General features: G+C 42.8%; 1 protein-coding gene across 6 annotated transcripts in view; it reads left to right on the top strand.

Moving 5' to 3' along the window:
• The window catches only part of VEZT (vezatin, adherens junctions transmembrane protein), an 86,897-nt gene extending 72,235 nt beyond the window's left edge, over positions 1 to 14,662 (top strand). For 4 of the 6 annotated variants that reach the window (XM_039495703.1, XM_039495685.1, XM_039495678.1 and 1 more), the window contains 5 exons: positions 2,985 to 3,316; positions 4,407 to 4,600; positions 5,008 to 5,108; positions 6,180 to 6,387; positions 13,500 to 14,662. In XM_039495703.1, coding sequence (XP_039351637.1) covers positions 2,985 to 3,316; positions 4,407 to 4,600; positions 5,008 to 5,108; positions 6,180 to 6,387; positions 13,500 to 14,047 — 1,383 coding nt within the window. In that variant the 3' untranslated portion in view covers positions 14,048 to 14,662. Of the gene's footprint in view, positions 1 to 2,984; positions 3,317 to 4,406; positions 4,601 to 5,007; positions 5,109 to 6,179; positions 6,388 to 12,768; positions 12,833 to 13,499 lie in introns of all 6 variants that reach the window. The other 2 variants (XM_039495723.1, XM_039495713.1) reach the window with 1 other exon arrangement.
• Positions 14,663 to 15,003: the final 341 nt, after the last annotated feature.

The raw sequence follows: 15,003 nt of genomic DNA, 5'->3' as shown, positions 1-15,003 counted from the left end.
AACAATTTTACTTAAATCAGTGCAACATTTTTGTTGGGTATATATAAATAAATCAGTGAATGACTAACAGGCAGCCCACAAAAGTAGAGAACTTTGGGAAGAGAGCAATCCAAAACCTACCTGGAAAAAGGCATGTGGGCCAGAGAAAAGGGAATCCAGAACATGTTTAGGGTAAAAAGAACAGGAGTACTTGTGGCACCTTAGAGACTTACAAATTTATTTGAGCACGAGTTTTCGTGGGCTACAGCCCACTTCATCGGATGCATAGAATGGAACATATAGTAAGGAGATATATATATTCAGACACATACAGAGAACATGAAAAGGTGGAAAGACAACTCCCACCTTTTCATGTTCTCTGTGTGTGTGTGTATATATATATATGTATACATATACACATACACACACATACATATATACACAGAGAACATATAGAACACAGAGAACATGCATCCGATGAAGTGGGCTGTAGCCCATGAAAGCTCGTGCTCAAATAAATTTGTACGTCTCTAAGGTGCCACAAGTACTCCTGTTCTTTTTACCCTAAACATGTTCTGGATTCCCTTTTCTCTGGCCCACATGCCTTTTTCCAGGTAGGTTTTGGATTGCTCTCTTCCCAAAGTTCTCTACTTTTGTGGGCTGCCTGTTAGTCATTCACTGATTTCTCCTTATATTCTGTTTATATGGGCCTGTCCTCCTTTTATGTTTCTTAAGTCCTAAGCTCTGATTTCTTGTTCTGAGCTGTGTGCTAATGCTCTTTCCTCAGGCTACCTCCTTTTCATTTGGCTTTCTTTATAATACCCAGCCAAACCCCTGTGTTGAATGCAGAGATGAGTAGGGAGTTTGTGTTGTGTAGCACTTGCCCCTGTGTTAAGTTCATATCAATGTAAGTATTACCTTCAGATAACTCCTACACCTGGAAGCAGTCATCTTTTCAGTTCTTTATATTACAGAACAATAATCTGTTTTCCAGGTGAATATATTGCTCAACAGCTCCCCAAAGTTATTCACACTATTAGGAAGGTGTGTCTTTTGGAATGATTATCAGTCCATCCATCTAAGTTTTTATTATGGTGCTCATCATCATGGTATCTGAGCACCTGACTGCGACCATATGTTAGAGAGACAAGGTGGATGAGGTAATGTCTTTTATTGGACCAACTTCTGTTGGTGAGAGACAGACAAGCTTTCAAGCTTATACAGAACTCTTTTTCAGGTCTTGTTCCCAGAACTGAAGAAGAGTTCTGTGCAAGCTTGAACACTTGCCTCTCTCACCAACAGAAGTTGGTCCAATAAAAGACATTACCTCAGCCACCTTGTCTTTCTAATATTCAGAGACCAATACAGCTACAACACTGCACATGGTCATACGTGGTGGTTGCATATCCTTAAGTGTGTCACTATTATGGACATTTTTCTTTTGACAGTTCATGTATTGGAAAGACCACTACCCATTCACAACTGGAAATGATCTATAATTGCACTCATATAAAGCCTTTCCACCTAGAATCTCAGAAGGTTAGAGGACATTACCTGTGAACTAAATATTGTCCCTCTTTTACAGATGAGAAAATAAGGTTGAGTAACTTGACCTTTTGTGGCCCTTGGGAATCAATCTCAGACCACACGCCATACTAGCACAATTCTGATCTCTCTGTGGCCATATCTACACTAACGAGCTTACAGTGGCACAGCTGTACCAATGCAGCTGTGCCACTGTAATAGCGCTCATGTAGCTGCTCTATGCCGACAGGAGAGAGCTCTCCCATTGACATAAAACCACCTCCATGAGGGGCGGCAGCTGTGTCAGCAGGAGAAGCTCTCCCACCGACATAGCGCTATGCACACTACCACTTACACCAACAAAATGTATGTCGCTTAGGGGTGTGGGTTTTTTCACACCCCTGAGTAACATAAGTATCACTGGCATAAGTGGTATTGTAGACATGGACTGTGTGTGGGGCTGGTGTAACGGTGAAAAGTACTATCTTCCTTCTTTTTATTAAAAAAAAAAAAAAGGTATTGCTCAGAAAGGTGCTACTGTGACAGTCTTCTGAGACATGGGCCTTGTCTAGATTAGGAAAATGTTTTGGTTTTTTTAGTTATGTAAGATGATTTGACATACCCATTAGCACTTAGTGTAGACACAGTTTAACACTTTTTAAATAATGTTAGCTGGTCATGAAGTAACCTACGCTTCTCTGTAGGCATATAGAGGAGCACTCAAGTGTACAACAAAAATGGGTTTTGCTTCATAGTTCAATTTGAGATTCTGGAGAAATGTGAACTGTGGGATTTCTCTTCTTCACTGCCAGAGTGAGTGACCTGACAGTTACCATAAATAATGATTTGAATAGATTATTCCATTGTTCTGCCTTTATCAATGTTTCCACATTTTAATAGTATTTGTGAAGTTGCTCAGTTTTGCACATAAAACAGTAAGTCGACAGCTGAGATTTCTTAGGATTTCAAAGTATATGTTGTTAATATATAGTGCTAATGGATTAGCATTTCAGTGCTGGGGGGACGGATATAGTAGTCAGTATCTATGTCATAGAAATGACAACTCCAAGTTATGAGGGAAGAGTCTTCCTTCTTCAGTGCAATATACATCCTGCTGTCGGAATCTTGGCCACTCCTTATCTGCCCTAGGGTAGTCAGAGACTGTCCTAACCAGTGAGTCTGGCATATCGGCAAAGGAGTGTTTTCCAAAGTGGGGATGTGATGCGTTGGACCCGTGAAAGCCTTTTGTGTATAAGTGAGCATGTGAGACCCTCATTGAAGGAATTTACAGTCACCTAAAGTGTGAGAGACCCAGACTAATATGACCTTGTCATATGCTCCCAGGCACACAGTGCTGAGCATATATTCTGTGGGAGAACATAAAACTGTTTAAAAAGGGGACAAAATGTTTTAAAAAGTGAATGAAGAAATGCTAATGTTTTTAACAATGAAGACCATTTGATCCTTTCTGTATTTTATAGGTTCTGTTTCAGCTGTGGGTAGCACAGAGTTCAGAGTTCTTCAGACGATTAGCACTGCTGCTCTCTCCAGTTAATGCATCCCCCAAGCCCTTGATCACTCCAGAACGTTTGCCTCATTGTATTTTGTCTGATGTGACGCAAAGTCTACCTCACACTCATGCTGCCTGCTTAGAAGAGCTTAAGCGAAGCTATGAGTTTTATCGGTACTTTGAAACTCAGCATCAGTTAGGCTTGGAACGTGCAACCAAAACAAAACCGAAGTCAAGACCTCTGAACAGCCTTCACACAGCAGTGCGCAGCTTGCAGCTCCATCTCAAGGCCCTACTGAATGAGTACGTTTATACTATTTGAGAGAATGTGCCTGTAGTTAGAAAGCTTCAGTCTTGTGCTGCTTTGATTGCTGGTTTATATCCCAGATTGGAAAAAAAAGACATAATTGACGCTTGCAGCCATGCAAGATAAAGGATGGGGAATATCTGTTAATGTAGGCTTGGTTATATTGTTGCTTCTGCTTCCCTGCCCATATATTAGACGGAGTTTGCTAACTGGGAAACAATTCTGGTTTATATTCCACAACTGGAGGAAGATATTTAACTAGTGTCCCTTATTTAGAAAGGAGCAACATGAGTGAGGGACAAACTTGTGAATTGGATATTTTGAAGAATTATATAGTAGGGTCAATGTTAGCAACTCTCTGGGAATCCAGAGGGGCCTTTCCCTTTAGTATAAGTGATTGCACATACAACAAGTCTGTTCTGTTATAGAATTTATTTAATTGAGGTGACTGTTTCTCAGAGCAACCTGCATCCATTTTAAGAGGGGATGACTGAAATTAGAAGTTTTCAACTGAAATTGAAGGATTCCATTCTATTCAGGTTCTGATACTGTGCCCGTCACCATGGGATCTGAGCTTTAAACTATAACAGCCACATACATTGCCAAGTGTTTGTGAAGCCAAAGTCTCTCTGTCCTGCATGGAGTCGGTTACTGTAGTTGGTTTGTCAATCTTTAGATATTCTGTGGTGCTACCCCCTCCTTAAAGGTGAACTGCAAAACAAAAAGATTCATTAAAACCTTCCATCTCTTTAGTCCCTCTTTTTGAATGAACCTGAAAGCATGCTTGAGTTTTGTCTGTTCTGCAACAAAATTCAAAACACAATAATTATGGGTTATATACCTAAAAAGATTTTTCATTGGTACAGTTAGTTAAATAACACAATGCCATCTAAATTTAATGGATTACCATAATGAGAATGGAGGAGAGGAGGAGTTTGGCTTTAAAACATATGAAGCTGGCTAAACTACAGTTTAAGATGGAAGGAAGGAGGAATGGAGGAAACCGATTAAATTCAAAACCTGAACAAATCATGAAATATGAGATTCAGATATGTTAGTGTGATATATTCCTTCCCATTCATCTAGGGTAATAATTCTTGAGGATGAACTTGAAAAACTTGTTAGCTCTAAGGAGACACAAGAACAAACTTTAGAAGCCTATCAAGTCCTAGAACAGAAACTAAAGCTGATTCAGCCTCACGTCCAGGCAAGCAACAGCTGCTGGGAAGAGGCCATTTCTCAGGTGGAAAAAATGGTTCGAAGAAACCCAGATAACAAAGGTATGTTGAAAAGTTTCTTTTAGCAACCAGCTGACTGAATGTGATTAAAGAGATTTGTCTGGTTTACATTTCCAAGACTCTGTTTTCTAAACATGTAGCTGAGTTTTGTGTAAATTAACTTCCTGTTGCAGATAGTTTTCCAAAGTGTTCAGTTTAACATGTTGCTCCCATTTATGTCCGCCAAGTTGCCGATGATTCTCAAGGGATACCCTGAAGCTTTTAGCACGTTAGTCCTTACAGTGTTCTCAGAAAGGTGATGGAGTGTGTATCAGTGTCCTTTGCATTGGAGTCGGGCTCTGACTCAGTACCACACTGAATTCTTAAAGTTCAGTTATCTGTTGGTTTCCGCACTTAATCTTTTTTGTTTTAATTTCTCTTCTTCCCCCACTTCCTCCCCGCACCTCCAGGCAAACCTGAATCATCTTGTGATAACACACACTGCCCCATGATACCATTACTACCGCCTGCCCTGCATATAGAGGACAAAGACCCAATCCCTGAAGAGCAGGTAAGAATAAATGGATGCTTTCAAAGTTATATATGAATTTTGTGTTGCGAAGACATTTCCCTCATCCATTTCCTTTTTAGCTGCTTAAGCAATGACTTTATCTCCTTCAACAAGGTATGTAACGCAGCTGGCCAATGCCCTTTCGTTAATGGACTTGTGAACTACTCTACAGCAGACAGGGTATATAGTACCTATATTGTACCACATGGTGGTGTTCCCCATCCAGGAACAAAGAGCTTTGAAATTAATTTTGAATCCAGTTCCTGCATATGCTACCTTGGAACCAGATAAAGACATCTCTAAAAGAAATGTGGACAAAAGTATAAATTGGTTAAAAGGCAATATATTAAATTGATTCTTACTTGCATTAACCTAACTAATCCTATATGATTTCCATAGGCTTTGCATTTCTGAACACTTAAAATATGCTGTAGAATGCTTTAACATAAACAGTTTGGTGTATTGTTTTCTCTCTCAATTTAAGGGCACTCATTTGAAGGCTAAAGTAACTGGAAAGAAAAGTCATCCTCAACTCAAGAATTAATTGATGGGCACATTTTGAGAGAAGATGAGCCCCCCTTCCCTCCCCACACACACCATCGCCACTTCAAACTTTTCCCTGTTCACCGTGTTGATTCTTCTCCTTCTGAAGTTATCTGGTTGAACAGTTACCACTGAAAATGAATGAGATACCCAGCCCTGAATGAATTGGAGGAGGGGAGAGTAAAAAAACAGCGATAGTCGTCATATCCAATAGGAATTATGGGAAAAGTGATCCCCATCTCCAAGTCAAAATTTCCTTTTTGTATTGGTTGTTTGCACCAGAGTAAATCTGAAGTTACTCTGCTGACTTCAGTTATCTTGACTTTATCAATGTATTTACTTCAGTTTTATACTAGTGTAACTGAGAGCAGAATCAGGCCCCCAAACTCCTGCCATGCAAATCACGTGGGTGGCTATGGACTTGGGGCTCAACCCTCCTGCTAAAGTGCTGAAATACTTCAGTACCTCAAAGGGCTTGACCCTTGAGGAATATGCAGATCAAAAGAGCAGTTTATTCTTTTTCCGTAGGAATTGGAAGCATATGTTGAAGATACAGATACAGACAATGAGTACAAAAGGGAGGACTTTTATTGCTTTTCCCAGGAAGAGAGAGAGAGACAAAAACGTGAGAGAGAGGAATCCAAGAGAGTGTTACAAGAACTGAAATCTGTGCTGGGATTTAGAGCTTCAGAGGTAGAGAGACAGAAATGGAAGCAGCTGTTATTTAGTGATCATGGTAAGTACTGACTTTTTTTTTTAATTTGACTCTAAGTAAGGGTGTGTGTGTGTGTGTGTGTCTGGTTACAATCAACTTTTGACATAGTATTGCTAGAATACATACTGTATTCAACTGCAGTAGTACCTTTGATAGATCTGTGTGGCCCTAATTTGTTGCCCCATCTGTTCATATGGCTTGTTAGCATCATTTTACTTTCCAATTTAAAAAAACAAAAACAAAGAAAGGGAGTTTGGCCACTAACTTCAAGATGCTAAGAATTTGGCTCTTAGAACAGAGAAAATTAAGCACAGCATACAGGGAATTGCTGTATGCTTTTTCATTGCTCTTCACCAGATCTGCTCTTCAATCAGGCAGCAAATTGTATAGAATTATACATCTTTGTAAATGATAGTAAATTTTCAGGTTTAGAAGAAATACTTTTTCAATTTTATCCCAGAGTTACAGAGACACATAGAGTGAAGTGACAGGCTAGACTTCGGTATCTATTCCAAGAAAGACAGACAGAATTTTTTTTTTTAAAGCCAACAATCTAATTTGTTAGTAGAAAAAGGATTCTCCTGGAGTGGCCCTCTGACAGTCTGGAGCGGACTGCTGGCAGCTCTCCTCACTTGTTTCTGGAGGCAGGTATGTGCAAATTTCTCTTTCCAGGCAACAGTGCCTGGCTCTTAAAGAGCCAGTTTTGTCATGCCATATGCCTGACTCCAGCAGTAAAACTAGCAGCTTAATGTAGTTTCTCTCTATTTTTATTGTGAATAGTTCTGTTTTCTTCTGCCTTTTTTCCTTCTCTGGTCTTCTCTCTCACTTCTTCCCCTTCCCCTTCCCCTTCCCTTAAAAGAAGGCTAAGGGAAAAGCATTACAAAAAGTGCAAAAAGCACAAATCTACAAAATCTAGGCACTCTCCTTCAGAGGAAGGTGAAATCCCTTTGTCCTTGCCTGCAGTGCTTCAGCCAAGGGGGAAATATTTTCACATCATGGACTTGGCCAGATTTGTTGACAGATCTGCAAGCCAAAGAAGTCTAAGGATCTGGAATTCCCAGTGTGTGAAGACAGTCACTTTCAAGTGATCCTGTCTAGCACAGAAGCAGTCCAACACATACCTTAAACTGTATGATGTCAAGAAATCCAACAGTCATGTTTGGCTGTATAGCCCAGATGAAAGGCTCAGTCTCCAAACTAGCCAGAAAAGGACGGACCTGTGCATTGCCTCCTTCAAAGATCCTGTGGACAAGTGCTCAGTAATAGATCAGACGCAATTATGAGGCCTCTGTTCCTGCCTTCAAAGCCACATGTGTGGTTGCATCTCTCACTCCCTCTCTCAGGTCCATCAAGCTACAGTTCTGGTCAAGTCCAAACGCAAAGGCATCAAAACACTTCAGACACTCATCAAGAGCAAGTTTTCCTCACTATCCTTCGTCTACACCTCATGTGATGTCATATGATTCTTTTCTACACTCATCCTTGCTCTGCACCTAAGAGGTCTTACATTCTCCTTGGCAGGCACAGTAAAGTGTACTATCCACCCTATGTGATTCCCCTCAGGCCTTCTTCCTCTCAATTTGGAAAAACAAGGAGGGAGTTGGTCTGAGCTGGTCATGCTGCCAGCCCAAGTCTAGAGGTCTCAAGGCTAATGGCTGTTGTAAAATAAAGGGGACATGTGTTGGATACGCTTTTGAATAGAACACCAGCAGATGCCAGCCTGCATAGATGGGGCACTCACATAGACACCAGGCCTTTTTCAGGCCTTGCCCTGGAGTCCAGGAGGGAGTCCAGCATGAGTATGACCTTCCTTGAACTAAGAGCAATGGGCCTAGTCATTCAGCAGCTTCTCCCCTTCATTTCTAATCCATCAATTCAAATAAAATGTGGCATTTGGATGTCTGCTGCATTCATTAACCTCTGTGGAGCACTTGGGACTGAGGTTCTGTGCATCTCTTCCAAAGTGATGAAGGAAGATTCATCAGACCATCTGTGCCTGCAATCCGAGGTAAACTGAAAATATCAAGAGATTGGCACAACAGGACAACTCTCACCTGGGGAATGGCAGCTGAATCCTGTAATCTTCAACAACATACTTTCAGCCTGGGAACTCTCTTGGGTGGGCTTGTTCCTATAGCAGTTCATCCCTGTTGTTCCAGGAACAGAGATTCTCTGGCACAGGGCCACCCAGAGGATTCAGGGGGCCTGGGGTCTTTGGTGGCGGGGTGGGGTCCTTCCACTCCAGGACCTGCCATCGAAGTGCCCAGAAGACCCGGAGTGGAAGAAGCTCCGGGGGCCTGGGCCCTGGGAGAGTTTTCCGGGCCCCCTGAGCGAGTGAAAGACCCTGCTCTGGGGGCCCCGAAAAACTCATGGGGGCCCCTGCGGGGCCTGGGGCAAATTGCCCACTTACCCCCCCCTCTCAGCCCCCCCGGGCATGGGGGGCTAGGTGTGTTTTCATTCATGTGGTCAATGGAGTGGATGGACTCCTTCCATTCTCCCATTCTCACAACAATAGCCAGAAAAATCTGGGGAGTGAAGATAATTATCATTGCCTCCTTTTGGACCAGAAAACTTTAGTTGTCCACTGTGCTTCAGTCATCAGTCTTTGATACATGATGGCTCCCATTTTCGAAGGAACTTCTGTGTCAGGGATTGATGCTTTGTCAGAAGTCAACTTGATATCCTGCATCCGAAGAAGTGGGTATTCACCCACGAAAGCTCATGCTGCAAAACGTCTGTTAGTCTATAAGGTGCCACAGGATTCTTAGCTGCTTTTACAGAACCAGACTAACACGGCTACCCCTCTGATACTTGATATCTTGGAGGCTGAAAGATTGATGTTGCAGTCCTTCATCTGTTTCCTTGAATGATGGAGGTGTTCTTTCAGTGTAGAAAGCCTTCAAGTGTCTGGGCCTATTAAAAAATGTGGGAATATTTTTTTGATGCTGGGAGGCCAAAAACTTGCATCATCTTCAAGTCTTACTTGGCTCCATGCTCCAGCTTCTCGTAGGTAGCTATGATATGGGGCTTAGTACATTTCCTTACAGATACAAGTTTTAGCGCTCAGAGACCTACCATTAATTAGCTATGAAGACACCTTGGCAGTTCACCCTCACATCTCTTGCTTCCTCAGGTAATCAAAAACCTTAGACCAGCTCTAAGGTACCAGATAGTTAAATGCAATTTCAGTTTGGTCCCTTGTCCTCACTGAGGCCCCCTTCAGGCCACTTAGAAAAGTTTTCCTCTGCTTCTTTACTATCAAAGTCCCATTCCTCATGGCAGTTTCTTCTGGGAGAAGGGTTAGGAAAGTAAGAGAATATTCTTGCGAGGAGCCATTTTTCAGGTATTTCCATATAGGTTTGTGTTTCAGACAGCCTCTGAAATTTTACTTCAAGTGTATTCTCCCTTGCACATCAATCTGAAGACTGTTTTATTCCTTCCTTGTGCCCTATCATTGGCATAGTCAGAGCTCTCAAATCCTACTTGACAGGATAGCCCTGTTCTAAACGTCACGTGTCTCCTTGATGACCTGTAGTTATTACAAAAATGGTCAAAAGGATCTAAGGTTACAGTCTCCCGATTGCTCAAGGCAGCTAACAAAGAACTCAACATTGAGTTTTTAAAAATTCTCCTGGAGTTTGTGTTTGCTCCCTTAGAACTAAGAACAAAAGAACAGAGCCTCCCCTGAAGAGTTCTGTAAAGCTACGATGTGGGTCACTTTTCGTTAACCAAGTATCAAAGAGTTTGTGGTGCAACCTCCATAAATACCTCCTTCAGGCCCCAGTAGCCTGTGTCTGTTTTTACTTAGATTCCGTCAGAAATAAAAAATTAGCCTGTCAATTACTGGATAGTTCCCAACTGCTTTGACTGGTTTTTCCTGTCTCTCTACCTCCTTTCTTCTACTGCTTGCTACTTCCCAGCAATTCCTTCTGGACTAGGGGAGGAGTGTCTGTGAAAATAACCAAGAAACAAGCAAAATAGAATAGGTCTATCCAGTACTGGGTTTAGAATGATGCCAATGGTGCCGTGGCATCGAGCACCATCCCTCCCCTTACATGTAGAGGGTGAGCCCAGCGGGCACCAGGGGCTGGCACTCAGGCTGGGACAGGAGGCCGCCCCGCAGGGAGTGCAGAGCCGCCTGCAGGGGCCGCACCACGGCCGCTCCCCAGCGCTGCACCCTGGGCTTGGCGAAGGGGCCAGATCCATCCAGGGGCTGCAGCAGGACAGTCAGGAGCAGCAGCAGTGAGAGCAGGGCCATGGCGAAGGGACCGTACCAGAGCCTGGTTTCAGGTGGCTGCACCCCGACTCATGGTGCCGGGGTCGCTGCTCTGCAGGGCCTGCATTCCGCTTTCCGGGGCCCAGCTCCCTTGGGCATCGGACTCTGCTCTGTGTCTGCGGGGCACAGATCACAGCTCCGAGCCCCTCCCTCTGGAGCTGCTGCTGTGGCTTAGCCCTTTCCCAGCCTCTGGCAGGGGGGTGACCTCACACATGTACCCCGGCTCTGTGTCTCGGGTCCCCTCTGCCCTGTGCGGGGACTGCAGCCCCTCCCGCAGATCAGTCGGGGGGGGGGACACGGGCTGAGCTCAGGCACCCCCTGCAGCCAGGGAGCCCCACTGCTGGGGTCAGTGCTAAGCCTGGACGCTCACCCTGACCCTCCCCACTGCACTGCCCCTGCCAGCGCGGGATGAGCTGGAGGCAATCAGGGAGCAGCCAGACCTCAGGAGAGGGGAGTCACAGCCCCTCTGGGTACCGGGGATGAGTTGGGTGGATGCAACCTTGGTCTGAGCTGCATCTGGCCAAGCTGCAGCTAGGTGAGGTCTGTCCTGGTTTGCTTCAGAGAACAGGGGTGGATCAACAGCAGGGGGTGGCTCTGGAGTGGAGTGCCTGAGAGTGGTCCAACTGGGGATTGTGGAGGGGGGGGTCGGGTTCAGAAATAGAGGTTCAGGAGGAGCCCTGTTCTGGTAGGCAGTGTGGAGGTTCATGGTTGAGAGGGGTTGGTTCATAGAGAGGTCTGATCCAGTTTGGGCTGGAAGGTGGTCTAGTTCAGTTTGGGGGATTTGGTCTGGGGAAGGATGCTGGTCTGGTCAAGTTTGGTCTGGAGTGGGATGTCGGTCTGGTCCAGTCCTGGATCGGGGGGTCGTTCTGGGGAGGGATGTGGGTCTGGTCCAATTTGGAGGGTGGGCACGCTCTTTTGGGGCACAGTTGGTCCTAATCCTAGTCTCTGCCTCTCTGCCTGGAGGGAAGGCCAACCAAGGCAAGTCTGAATAATGACCTTGTAAATAGTTTTTCATATTTTTATTTTTAAAATGTTGTAAACAGTTTTAAATCCACCCCAGTTTCATACAAAAATTTAATTCAAGCCCTGGTAGTTCATATGAGAAATGTGAAGGGTGAGATAGCAGCAAGGTTCCCTTTTAGGGGGAGCAGCACATGGCTGGGGTTTTGGCCAGCTTTGGCTTTTGTTAACTGTGTTTTATTTTGTATTTTTTTTCTTTTATAATTTAGTTTATGTACACTTGTGTGCATTCTTTTTGCCCTAGGGCTGACAGTGCTGGTGCCCTAGTGGCAGCCACTCCATCTTCAACTTAAACTTGTAAATTTTGTAAATAAAACCTGTGCAGCTGTGTGCTGTGTCAAAGACAACTTCTGTGTTGATCTTCTGTCTTTTACAATTGTTCCCCATGGGGGCCCATAAATATGTTTGGCGCCAGACCCACAAAAGGTTAATCCAACCCTGGGTCTATCCCTAGGATTTGGCTCTCTACCAGTTGGGCTTTTTGCCCCTCCGTAGTTACCTTTCCATTGTTTTCCACAGGGCCGCCCAGGGGTGGGGGCAAGTGGGGCAATTTGCCCCGGGCCCCGCAGGGACCCCCACGAGAATATAGTATTCTATAGTATTGCAACTTTTTTTTTATGGAAGGGGCCCCCAAAATTGCTTTGCCCCAAGCCCCCTGAATCCTCTGTGCAGCCCTGGTTTTCCAGGTTTGGAAGTATTCTTTGGGGCATTTAGGCACCAAAACTGGCTCTTAAAAGGCTGATATGGATAGAGAAATTTGCATATTCCTGCCTCCAGAAGCAAGTTGGTAGAGTACACAGTGATTCTCTTCAAAATGGTGAAGGGGTCACTCCATTAGAAGAACAATTAACAGGTGAGGCCAAATTGCTGCTACACTGTACTATGTGTGTGTTTGTTTTTTCAAATGTAAATCCTGAAGCATATGTTTCCAGTGTGTTAAATGAAAATAATTACTAATATGACAAGCATGAAACCATTCCCATGTTCAGTTAGTAAAACGAAATACTACTAAAATATAATGCAATGGAAAAAATTTAATACAGTAATCTTGTTTCCCATAAAAAGTTTGGTGTATTTTCCAGAGTTATTTTCATCTTTACTTACAGGGGTAAAGTCAGAATGGAATTAGAAAGGGAATGCCACATGGGAACCTGCTGTTGCTGCTCTTATGTATGTTCGTGCTGCTATTCTAATGGAGCTACTGCAGTTTAGGGATCTGTTTGTTGGAAATGGACACTATATCGTTTTACTATAAAGAAAGACGTCTGTTCTTCAAGAAGCAATTGTATCGTGTTGTACTAACCCCTAACACTGGGAGGAGAGACTTCCTGGCAAGCATCCCGTTGCTGGCAATGGGACTCGCTGCTACTACTAACATCGAGAGGCTAAATTAGACCACTCTTTATTTGTGAGGACAACGTATCCTACTGTATGCATACGTATCTTATTTATATGTTGTGATGTATAAAATCAGATATTACCTACAAGACATTTTTTATTATGTTCCAGTTATCTTTACTAGATTAGATAGCTGTTAATTAAAGGAAGATAGTTCACTTTTATGTGAGATGCAGCAACTGATTTTACTTGTAATTTCCATAAAATACATCAGCTCTAAGTAATATCATTTTTACATATGTCTCATGAGTTTTAAAGCCTATGTAGAACTAGTAGACATTACCTTCCATATTCAGCATCCTGGTCAGAAAATACATCTTTATTTTACCTATTTTAACTCTCAGTTCCATCTCTTAAGACACACATAGCTGAGTTATGTATGGAAGGTTACTTTTTTAGTCATAATTTTTTTCTTTTCTTTTTTCTTTTTCTTTTTAAGCTGCAGTGAAGCCCTTGTCTCCTGTAGAAGCAGTGGAACCCATACATAATTTGGAATCCCCTTCGAATTCAGAAGCAGGAAAGCAGGACTGTAACCAAACTAGTGATGATTCTGAAGAGAGAGACTCTAGCCCAAAAGCCCACGTCACTGTGAGTGAGAGAAGCAGTACTGAATATTTATATGATGATCCTACGAAGGATGAAAACAAAGACATTACTGCTGATGCAGGTGGATCTCCAATGGCTGTAAAAAGAACATGTTACCAATGTGAGGGTGAAGTGGAGCCAACTGGTGTGGATGGAATAGAGGTTTTACAGCCCCCTTTGAGGGACGCATTACAGTCCTCCATCAAGCAAAGGCTGGCTCAGCTCCATATATCTACAGATTTCAACTTCACATCAGGTCTGGCTGCACAGGTTGCTGCCAGATCACTTACTTTTACTACCATGCAAGAACAGACTTTTGGAGATGATGATGAGGAGGAGAAGGAGAAGACAGAGGAGAATGAAAACCATGTGGAAGAGAACAAGAATGAAGACAGGCTTTGAAAATGAAGGAGGATTCTAAGTCCTACCTGACCTTTGCTAAACATTGTGTTGCTTACTTGAATTCCATAAAAGGCAGGTGGTGTGATTGAAATAGCTCAGGCACGGATTCAGAGAGGAAAATGCTGGATGGAAAAATTGAGACCTAAATGTAATGCTTACTGTTCCCTATATATGAAGCTCTCAATAGGGCTTTCCCAGTATATTGATGATTATATGCAGGTAAGCTAAGGAGATAAAGGCTGGAACCCAGGAGTTGTCGTTTGTCTCCTTCTGATGACACCACTGGTGGGTTTTGGAACTTACCTTAATAATTTATGTTTATTTATTTATATTATATAATTTTTTTCTAAAAAGAAGACAAAAGGATGTCTTGAATTTCAGCATATTCTGTCATTTCCTGATATTGTTGTCGTAGTAGCAGTGTTAATTATAACACTTGTCAGAGTGATTCTTTTTGAAAAACATAAACTCTGTCATATGGTCTTCCACACCTCCTTCGCTTTGCCTTTAGTGTCTGCCATATATTTGTTAACAACCTTAGGTAGTTGTAACTTCATTGGTTAAAGACCCTCCCAAACGAAAATGCAGAATTTTAAATAAAAACGTGAAAGTTGATGTGTCCTGGAGTATTGGGCTCAAGTAGTATGAAGTTAGTTGCTCTTCATATTAAGGTTCCATTTATAAATAGTTTGTAAAGGATTAATAAGTAATTAATAAATGTTATAAGCAAATTATAGATGTGAGCAGTGTGTGTTATGGATGGTTATAAGCACGAGTAGGTGTTCTAGATGGCTAGAAGTAGCCTGTTGGACTTTATAACAATATATACCAATTCTTTTACCATTATTAAAACACCTATTAATGATTTGTTGGCCCTTTGTAAGTGGAACCTTAATATAAGTGTGACTTAGGTTATTTACACAGGATTACAGAGTACAGTATTATGTACATTTGTT

The sequence above is a fragment of the Mauremys reevesii genome, linkage group 1, assembly GCF_016161935.1.
Source record: "Mauremys reevesii isolate NIE-2019 linkage group 1, ASM1616193v1, whole genome shotgun sequence".
In the NCBI taxonomy this organism is placed as follows: domain Eukaryota; kingdom Metazoa; phylum Chordata; order Testudines; family Geoemydidae; genus Mauremys; species Mauremys reevesii.
This window is presented reverse-complemented; position numbering and strand designations above follow the sequence as displayed.